The sequence below is a fragment of the Culex pipiens genome, chromosome 2, assembly GCF_016801865.2.
Source record: "Culex pipiens pallens isolate TS chromosome 2, TS_CPP_V2, whole genome shotgun sequence".
NCBI lineage: Eukaryota > Metazoa > Arthropoda > Insecta > Diptera > Culicidae > Culex > Culex pipiens.
This window is the reverse complement of record NC_068938.1, coordinates 75440896-75451723: the sequence shown is the minus strand read 5'-3', so window position 1 is coordinate 75451723 and position 10828 is coordinate 75440896. Positions and strand designations below refer to the sequence as shown.

Sequence of the window (10828 nt, the reverse complement as noted above, 5' to 3'; positions counted from 1 at the left end):
TTTAGATTTTTCTAGAAATCTAGAAAATTTCATAATTAGAATATGCTTTATAAAATAAAAAAAAGTCAAGTGAACACTGGTTCCCTGATCCGGAACAGTTGGCCACTTGGCAACATTTTTATGTCTAATTTTAAATATATTCAAAAATTTTCAGGAATTTAAAAATTTCATTTATTAAAATATGCTTTTTTAAAGTTAATAAAAAAAATTCAAGCATCCTCTGGTTCCCTGATCCAAATCATTCAAAACGGATTCCGTCGGCCACTTGCCTAATTCTGATTTCAAATATGTTCTGAATTTTTAAAGGAATTTTAAAATTTTAAATATTTTAAGTGGAATTATTGAATGTCATTTATTGAAATATGCTTTATTAATAATAATAAAAAAAATCAAGTGTCTTCTGGTTCCCTGATCCGGATCAGTCTGAACGGGTTCCAGTTGACCACTTAGCAACATATTTAATTCTGATTTTAAATAAATTCTGAATTTTTACAGGAATTTTAAAATTTCATTAATCATAATATGTTTTTGAAAACTTGATAAAAATTTCAAATATTCACTTGTTCCCTAATCCGGATCAATTAAAACGGGTTCCTGTTTGTCACCTGGCCACATTTCTGATTCTGATTTTGAATTAATTCTGCTATTTCTAGAAAACTAGAAAATTTCCTAATTAAAATATGCTTTTTTTAATTAATAAACATTTCAAGTGACTACTGGTTCCCTGATCCGGAACTTTCAAAATAGGTTTCCATTGGCCACTTGGAAACATTTCTAATGCTGTTTTCAAATAAATTGTGATTTTTTCAAAAAAAATAATAAAAAATCAGTAAGATAAATATATTTTTTTAAATAATAAAAATTGTGACTTGTCAGAACAGGTTCTCGTTGGCCACTTGACAACATTTTGAATTCTGATTTCAAATAAATTCAGATTTTTCTAGAAATCTAGAAAATTTCTTAATTAAAATATGCCAAGTGACCACTGGCTCCCTGATCCGGAACAGTCGGCCACTTGGCAACATTTTTATTTCTTATTTTAAATACATTCAGATTTTTCCAGGGATTTAAAAATTTCATTAATTAAAATATGCATTTTTAAAATTAATTAAAAATTCAAGTTTCCTCTGGTAACATGATCCGAAACATTCAGAACGAGTTCCCGTAGGCCACTTGGCAATATTTCTAATTCTGATATCGAATATGTTCTTAATTTTTACAGGAATTTTTAAATTTCATTAATCTAATTATGTTTTTTGAAAACTTGATAAAAACTTCAAATGTTCACTGGTTCCCTAATCCAGAACATATAAAACGGGTTCCTGTTGGTTACCTGGCCGTATTTATGATTCTGATTTTAATTAATTCTGATTTTTCTAGAAAACTAGAAAATTTCCTAATTAAATTATGCTATTTTAAATTAATGCACATTTCAAGTGACCACTGGTTCCCTGATCCAGAATATTCAGAACGGGTTCCCGTTGGCCACTTGGCCACATTTCTGATTCTGATTTCGGATTAATTCATATTTTTCCCAGAAACCTTGAAAATTTCTTAATAAAAAACTGCCTTTAAAATTAAAAAAAAAAGTCAAGTGTCCACTGGTTCCATGATCCGGAACATTCAGAACGGGTTACCGTTGGCCACTTGGCCACATTTCTGATTTTGATTTTGAATCAATTCAGTTTTTTCCAGATACATTGAAAATGTCTTAATAAAAACTGCTTCATAAAATTAATAAAAAAAATATAATTTCCACAGGTTCCCTGATCCGGAACATTCAGAGCAGGTTCCCGTTGGCCACTTGGCCATGTTTTTGTGGTCATATGAATATGAAGTAGCAAAGAATGCTTCAACAACACTTTTATTTATATCTGTCTGACACATTGGAATTGTGAAAATATTGCTTATTTTTGTCCGGAGTTTCCGGATCCGGATTGACCGGAACCGGTTCTCAATGGCCACCTTTTCAATTAAACACCTTCAAACATGCTGGGACCAACATTTTTTTAGTTTGTATAGATTGTTTTATGCTATAGTGCGTTCACTTCGCATTAAGAGCAAAAAACTTCAAAATTTTGAAGTTTTTGCACAGTTTTGGCCAATATTCCGGATTTCCTCCGGAACCGGTTACGGGAACCGGCCAATGGGACCAAATCTTGAGTTTTTCTAACAATTTACCGTCGAATGACACCGGAAGCGTCCAAAAAGACCTAATTGATCAGAAGTTACAGAGAAAACAAAATAAAAAATATTTTCCGACGGGGGGTGATTCATATGCAAAACTTCTGCATTGAATATCTCGAGTTAGGATAACAATAAAAATATGCGCCAGGTTGCATTTTGTTCGGGAAGCCGAACCCTAGAGGAGCATTTTTTTTCGTGCTGCCAAAAAATAAAAAAAATATTTTGTTACGCTGTGTAATCAATAAACACTTGCTTTCGTTTTGCTTTGCGTTTAATCTTTTATTCTCAGACGGACCCGTAGGCTAGTAAATCTCTTCCGTCGTCCGTAGCGGGGTCTCAGGGTCCATCTCGTCGTACAGCACATATTGCCCATCGTCCGTAGAGTCGAGCAGGGTCTTGTTGCTCCAGCTTCAGTGTCGAGCGGGAGACGCGTTCCTCCAGCTGGGGACAGCATCTTCTTCCTCCATCTCATCATGTAGGCGTGTTCCCCCGGACCAACCCGTAGGCCGGCATGTCTCGTTCGTCGCCCGTTGTGCCGAGCAGGGTCTCGGGGTCCATTTCGCCGTGCAGCATTTCTTGATCATCGCACGCGTTGGCGAGCGGATTGTGTTCCTCCAGCTAGAGCCAACATCTTTCTCCGGCCCATCGGTCCCATCAAGTATTCCGACGAAACAACCCGTTCGTCAGCACATTTTGGGCGTCTTTTTTTTCAAACAAAAAAAAACGTGCAGTGCGCGCATTGTTTTTAAACGTCACTGTGGGCCAGTCTCACACGCACACTAAAAAAAGGAGGGTGAGCTGTCAATACATCAGCGCCACCATGTCGTGGGTGAGCAAATGCCGAAACTAAATTAGATTTGAAATGACCGTTTTGGATGGTCGATGAGTTGGAACTCGAGTGTCCCGTCTGTTTGTCTGTGGTTTTTCTTTCGTGCTGGCACTTTTCTTATAAGGCTTTCTAGGTCCAGTGAAAAAAATATAATTTAACTCAAAAATGACGAACTCCTCGTCACAGTGTCCTGATGCAAACAATGATCGAGCTGTAGCTGTCACAGCCCTGCGAAGTATGTTGGCTGAAATATCGGGCAGTCAGTCAAATAAACCAGCTAGAAGTCGCTTGACAAAAAAATTTTGCTGGAAAGAGATAGGAAACCTGATGCAAACAAACATCCAGCTGTCATGTAAACATACTTTGAATGTGTTGGTAAATTTCTGACTAGAAAGCCTTATACCGAACAAGCACAAACATAACAAGAACTACCAGATTATTATCAACAACAGTTTTACAATACTTGTAATTGTTATAAGTCTCGTTTTTTGCCAAAACTATTTTTAATTGATTCCAACCTTGTTCTTGCATGATCTTGTTGCTCGATTGGAACCCCGATTTGACAGTTCGATTGGAACCCTGAGAGTGACATTTCGCCTCTCCATATAGGCTCTCTAGCGCAAGGAAGTCAGAGAGGGTGAAGAAAAGCCGCTCCCTCTCCTTTGTTCTGCTATTTGTAAAGCTGTTTCTTGACCCATTTCCTTCCGATCTACATAAATACTAGCCTTTAAACAAAATTCAACTTCCAATCGGAATATATACAATATATATATAATATCTTAATTGGGTCCTAAAACGAAGCTTAGATTGCTGATATTATTGTTTACAGCGATAAGGCTTATTTTTGTGAGTACAATGACCCTTTGTACGACCACAAATAGTTTAAAATGGATTTTTAAATAAATTTTGAAAAATTAACCTCGCGGTCCTTCTTGACCGAAAAGCTCCTACTTGACAGCTCGTTCCAAGGGGACCATAGTTGATCCATCGAAAAAATGTTGTCTTTTCATTTTTTTTTGCATTAAGGGAGCGTTCTTTTATTACGTAACGCGAAAAATCGGACTTTTAGACCCCCTCCCCCCCCTCGTAACAAAATTTCCATACAAATTTTAAAAATTTTGTATGGAGCGTAACACGGCCTCCGACCCCGCCTCCCCCCCCCCCTACTGCGTTACGTAATAAAAGAACGCTCCCTAAAATAAAAAAAAAAGTGATCAGAAATGGTTTTTGACCGTGTTTTATACCGTTGTACATAAAAATTGACATAGGGCTTTAGAACCCAATTTTGAAAAATACGAGACATATTAAAAAAAAAATCGTGACGTTACGCCGTCTTTAACAATCTACATTCAATTTTTGAATTTTTAGAAATTGTCTACGTCCGTTTTACCCCAAGCATCCCCTTTATTAAAGTGTGTAAACGGTGTAAACAAAGCAACCCTTTCCAGAAAATTTAAATGCTTCCTCCGCCCAACATGGACCGCTCGCGCCGGAAGCGCAAACTCACGGACCGGCTGCGGAACAGCTTCGTCGAGTTTCCGGCACTCGGACAACAGCAGGCCGCCGAAATCAAGCCGGAACCACCGGAAGAAGTGACCGCCTTCTGTCGACTGTGCAAATCCAGCACCGGCGTCAAACTGCTCGCACTTTTCGGCCGTGGCCGGAAGTGTGCCCCGACGGGTACGGTTGAGAAGGTTCGTCGGTGTCTCGGAGTTGAGGTGAGTTGTTATTAGTTTTTTTGTGGTGTGATGAATCTCAGTTGAAGGGATTTTTTTTTAGATTTCGACGGAACACGATCCGGAGGCACTGATTTGTCGCGCGTGTCTAACGCGGCTGGATCGCTACGATGCCTTCCGGAGTCGGGCGTTGCAGTGCAACGAGTACGCTCAAAATCAGATGGCCGACGACGAAGCTCAGCTGGGGGATGATGTCCCCGCGGAAGTTCGGGTGTGTCGGTTCTGTTTGAAAATTGGTGGTCGGTTGATGGATTTGTACCCGGAGGGAGGTGCCTCGGAAGAGCAGCAGCTGGCTATGATACGGGAGTGTCTGGACGTTGAGATAAACTTGTGGGACTCGGTGACCAAGATTTGCCGGATTTGCCTTCAGAGCTTGGAGGAGTTGGTGGCGTTTCGCAAGGAGCTGCTGCCGGAATCGGTTTATGTCAAACAGGAAGAGAAGCCGGAACTGTCGAATTTGGGAGCGCTGGCTGAGATTCTGGACATGCATGTGTCTGATTCGGATTGTTCGCTTGAGGATGGTGAAGATCCGCTGGAGAAGTCCACCTTGAAGACCATCCAACCTGAGTTAGTTGCTTTACTTGGGACGGATCGAAAAGACCGTAACTTCACCGTGCTCAAAGATGATGGAGAAAGGTTGAAGATTGCATTCGAAGGCTTCCAATTCCAGTTCTCGTCCATGCAATTAAAGGGAAAGTCTTGGTGGAACTGCGCCATGCAGCGCCTTCGAACCTGCAGAAAAAAGTTGGAAATTGATGCCTTGGGAATGGTTGCTTCTACGACTGGCAGGCACAATCACTCTGCCAGGTTGGACAGGCTGATGGAATGCCCCGCTGGAAAGGGCAAAATGCCGTTCAACAAGGTGGAGAAGGAATTCTGGTTTTACTACGGGGATTCCAAGCAATACCAAAACACCAGGACCATCTTTCTGGACGGATTCAAGTATTACCTATCGCGCTTATTGACCGGCTCCGGAAGCAAGTGGAATTGTTCGGAACTAAGACAGCATCGTTGCAAGTAAGTGATGACAGGTTCTTCGTTGGAATCGGAAGGTCAATTCTACAATCCTCCACAGGGCAACCCTCCTCATCGACGGCATCTTCGAGCGGGCTGAACTAAAGGGAAAGCACACGCACAAAGCTATGCTTCAGCGAAAAATCGACTGGGCGTTGACCTCGTCCGGCATTGATCTGGAATCCACGGAAGCGATCACCACTTTTCGGCGGGACAATCCAAGTGTAACCGGAATCGCCGAAGATCGCGAAGTGGCTAATCAGAAGAACCTGTTGAGCTTGATGAGATCGGCTACGAAAGAGAAGCAACCGGAGATATTCCGGATTCTCGGTGGCGAGGAGGATCCCGAGCGGAACTTCCAGGTCACGCGAACCGGTGCCAAGTTTAAGCTCTGCAAGGACGGGTACGAGCATCGTTACTATGGTCGGTTGGAGGGTGGAGTTACGGTGTGGAAGTGCATCATGGACTCGTTGAAGCACTGTCAGGTTGTGGTGAAGTTGGGCGCCGACGCCAAGCGGCTGGAACCGTTCAACAGGAAAAGACACAGCCACGGAACGGAACCGATGGAGGTGCTGAGCTATCCGATCGGGCAGAGGATGGTGGGGGGTGAGCCGGTTTGGCTGTTGAGTCGGGTTTCCCTGTACTACGAGAGTCGGTTCGTGTGCTTTCGAGGCTTCCTGTTCATCATGCAGGAAATCAACCGGAAGGGCTTGATTCGCTGGTGTTGTTTGCGAAAGCATTCCTGCCGGACGCTGTTGATAACCAAGGGCAATTTTGACGAGATGGTACAAAAAGGCGAGCACTCGCACGAAAAACTGTCGGACGATGAACTTGGCAAACTGATTGAGGGCAAACCTAGCGCGACTCCACAACCAACGGAGAATCTCTCCTTCCGGCAGAAGCTGCTCTCCTACCCGTGCACCAAAGGCTCAATCTGGGACGAAGACCGCGTCCAGTTCGAGACGTTCTACGTGCTGTCGGATGTAAACAAGGCCGTCCACACCGGGTACGGGTTCGTCTTCCGTGGACATCGCTACGCGTTCGGCTCGCTGGACCAGAACGAATCGAGTCAGTGGATCTGCCTGTGGCAGGAAACCTCTCGGGGCAGTTGCAAAGCAAAGGCGCTCGTCGAAGGTCAATTTCAATCCGTACGGATATCCTGCAGTCACAACCACGCCGACATGACCGAGTCCGAACTGCAGCACATGCTCAAACGGAGCTTGCTCCATCCCACGCTAGGCGAGTCAAGCTTGGAGATCCTGCCGGAACCGGAGTCCAGCAACATTCTAGCTACCTTGGCCCGACCAGATCCGGAGCGAAACTTCGAGGTGAAGCGAACCAAGTACAAATTTCTCGTAACTTACGAGGGAGAAAACTTTCGACTGAAATCACGCTCGCCGGACGGAAGTTCGGTGTGGAGTTGCGTCTGGACGAGCGCGCGAAAGTGTAAGGTCCTTTTACACCTAAAGGCCGACGGGAAAATGGTCACGGTCGCGGACGACACCAAGAAGCACACGCACTCGGACCAAGAGATTGCCGTTTTCTCGCACGAGCTGGGAAAATTGCAAATCTTCGACGAGGACAAGGACGAGCACATGCCCTGCTGGTTGTTCAGCTACACCTCAGAGTACCGCGAAAATCGAGGCATAATCTACCAAGAGTACAAGTACATGCTGTACAACATCAACAATGCCGGCGTCAGCAAGTGGAAATGCCACGTCACGCAGTGCAAATGTTTCGCTCGAATCTCCAACACCATGAAGATCATCTCCGTCAGGAACGGTCCGCACACGCATCACGAACCGCTGACCCAGCAAGAACTCAAATCCCTCACGGGCACCGACAACCCCCAAGCCCCGATAACACCTCCCACCCCACCCAACGAAGCCCTCCCGCCAAGATACTCCACCCTGCAGCGAATCCTCGCAACCGAAGACCCCAACCGCAACTTTCAACCACTTTTCCACCAAGACCAAACCAAAATCGCCCACGACGGCTTCGAGTACAACTACAGCTCGTCCGAGGCCACCCACTCGCTTTGGCGGTGCAACTTCTCCACCATCCGCAAGTGTCGAGCCAAACTGCACCTCGATCACGACGGAAAGCGCGCATTCCTCCCCGAACTCCCCAAACACAACCACAGTGCCGACCTGTGGGAGCTGTTCTACTACCCGCGCGGCCCAAGCACCATCATGAACGCGTACACCGAGACGACCGAGCCGTTCCACTTTCTGGTGCAGCCGTCGTTCCTGAGGCCGATTCCGTTCCTGATCTACGGGCGGCACAAGTACACGATACGGTTCATCACGGAGTCCGGCGACAGCTGCAAGTGGCAGTGCGTTGGCAACGGATGTCGCGTGTGCTTGACCGTGACGGGGCTGTTTGAGCTGCTGGTGGAGGATGGGAGCGAACACGTGGATGCGCCGTTGTCGGAGGGCAAGATAGCGGAGTTTGCGCGGAAGTATGGGAGTGCGGTGGAGGAGGGTACTGGCGGTGAGGAAGTTGTAGAACAGGATAATTTTCCGTTCGTTGAAGTCCATATGAAGGAATGGTACGGCGACGGGGTTGTTGAGCTTTGATATTGTTATGTTGGTTAGTAAGGAAGTTGCTTTCTTTCGTTGAAATAAAATCAGTTTTTGTTGAATTTAATACACGATTTTGTTTTATTTTGTCTGATGGTATTATTTGTAAACGGTTTTTTTTGACTCCTCTACCGACCATGATTACTACAAAGCACCAACAAAGTATCGAAACTATGTCCCACACTCAAACCCCGATGGTTTGACACGAACTGTTGTCAAACGATCGGGGTCACTTTTTAGTTTGACGCCCCTTTTACACTGAGTTCACACTCACTACCAAAGGTTTGTTTTGATAGTGTTCGTAAGCGCCTTGTAAAAAGTGACAGTTGGTCACTTTTTAGTTTGACTTTGACCAACCAACGGGGTACAAACTAAAAAAGTGTCAAACGAAAAAGTGACCAACCACCGGGGGTGAGTGTATTCATCTCCCTTAATTTCATGAAATTCGGTTAAACATATTTCGGTGCATTCTATCGGATGGGGAAGTAAAACGTCGGTGCATTTGCGTAAAAGAGATTTTGGGTGACTCACACATAACCTTCGGATGCCTAGAAATGAGCAGAAACTTGCAACAACGCCCACAAAAGACCCGGGGGTCGTTAAAGTGGATTGCTTTGCTTTTCTGACGCTGGAACTAGATGCTGTTCCCCTACATGTTAAAAAGATAACGTAATTTTTGAATTATCCTCAATTGGAGTCCGTTCGCGGACGATACCTTTCCGCTACACAGGCCAGTACGCAGCCAAAAAGTCACAAAAGCAGTGGTGTCAATCATTAATATATCTGTAATAATGATGCAAACAGCTGTTTACAGTGCAAACTTTTAAAAAACATTTTGATGTTATTCTATATTAACGAAATACTTCTAATATCTCACTAATGTCATATGAGTTTTCAAATAAAAAATCAGTTAATATTATTAATGATTAAAATTGTTTCAAAAACTTTAACAGCTAGAAGAAAATTAAAGTAATCGCTACAGACATTCCGCCAACCGCTACAGTTTACTTCTTTCTGGCATCGCTGCCCCCCTCGTTTGACAGCGCATCAACTTCCGCCTGTTTTCGTTTTTGTCTCTCTCTTTTTCCGTCAACTTCGATTGAAGAGACTGCACACTTTTCGTGTCAGCTTAAGAAATTCAATCAATTTCGACAAAAACCCGATAAAATGGTTAGTGAGCGTGTGGAATCGATGGCCCGCGACGGGCCCGTTCCGAAATGGTGCCGGATGGGGTGTGTGTGGCGGCTGATTGGCGTGAAAATGGGCTAAATTTGACCGACCTGGAATCGGTGGCAATTTTTGCGTGTGTGATTGTGTGTGTGTATGTCAGTGAGGGGATGTGTTTTTCTAGGTTATGACCGTTCCGATGTCAACAAAGATATTGAAGATCCTTTTCTGCTCGATTCTTCACAGGCCAAGCGTACCAGGAAAGTTGGAATCGTCGGCAAGTATGGTACCCGTTATGGTGCCTCCCTGCGTAAGATGGTGAAGAAGATGGAAATCACCCAACACGCCAAGTACACCTGCACATTCTGCGGCAAGGTAGGTTCCGAAGTGACCATGTTCCACGGTTCAGGAATGAATCCCTTCTTTTCTTTCACTCCTTTAGGATGCCATGAAGCGTTCCTGCGTCGGAATCTGGTCCTGCAAGCGATGCAAGCGCGTCGTCGCCGGCGGTGCCTGGGTGTACTCGACCACTGCGGCCGCCTCGGTGCGCTCGGCTGTCCGTCGTCTGCGTGAGCTGTAAGCGTCCAGGACTGTGTCCGCCGGGCGCTTGTCGGCTCTGCTGTTGAGGCGCCGTTTTTTCGTTGATGCCGTTTGCCAGCTGTTGACATTTTTCAACCCAAAACGACTCTTGTTATAAAACCGGGAGGGAGGTTTTCCCGACCCCGGACAGAAAGTGTAAACAAATCAACGGAGGATGTCGTCCCGGCTGAACGTCAAGTGTGTGTGAATGTGGTAAAGAGAGAAAATAAAAAGGCGAAAAACGTTCGGTGTCCATCCGTGGGAGGAACGTAACCAAAAAGCAACACTGGCGTATGGAATTGATATTTGCTTCGAAAGAGAGAAATCCAGATTGTGCATCGAATGTTGTTATTGATATTTATTCTGCTAAGTGCTCTACAACATCAGTCCCGTTTGATCATTTTGAAAATGTTTGAAAATATCCACTCTCTACAAATGATCTACAATCAACAACGGTTTTACGGCAAAAATGTCAAGGGTTGGTAAAAGCACAAGGATGTAAAAACCGGGTCAATTTTGCGGCCATTTCAATGCATGATCCCTTAGGTGTACTGAGCCCGAATCCCAAATATGAGCTTGACTTTGACATTGAAGTTTCAATGGGATTTAACCCCATAAAACGGTGCGTTTCAGTTTTTGCCAGGTTTGAGCTCCTTAACCCACCGGAGGTCGCTTACGTGTACTTCGTACACAGTTTGAAAGGGCACTTGTAAGAAAGGCGAAAACACGCGACT

General features: G+C 44.5%; 2 protein-coding genes across 2 annotated transcripts; both read left to right on the top strand.

Annotated features, from left to right (window-relative positions):
- The first annotated feature begins 4420 nt into the window (after positions 1-4420).
- On the top strand, positions 4421-8414 carry LOC120421111 (uncharacterized). Its single transcript, XM_039584270.2, has 3 exons — positions 4421-4734; positions 4796-5769; positions 5828-8414. Exons 1-3 carry the CDS (start codon positions 4474-4476, stop codon positions 8343-8345), a joined length of 3753 nt encoding a protein of 1250 aa, XP_039440204.1. The 5' UTR covers positions 4421-4473; the 3' UTR covers positions 8346-8414.
- A 945-nt stretch (positions 8415-9359) lies between these two features.
- LOC120421114 (60S ribosomal protein L37a) lies at positions 9360-10378 on the top strand. Its single transcript, XM_039584273.2, has 3 exons — positions 9360-9518; positions 9762-9890; positions 9958-10378. Exons 1-3 carry the CDS (start codon positions 9516-9518, stop codon positions 10093-10095), a joined length of 270 nt encoding a protein of 89 aa, XP_039440207.1. The 5' UTR covers positions 9360-9515; the 3' UTR covers positions 10096-10378.
- Positions 10379-10828: the final 450 nt, after the last annotated feature.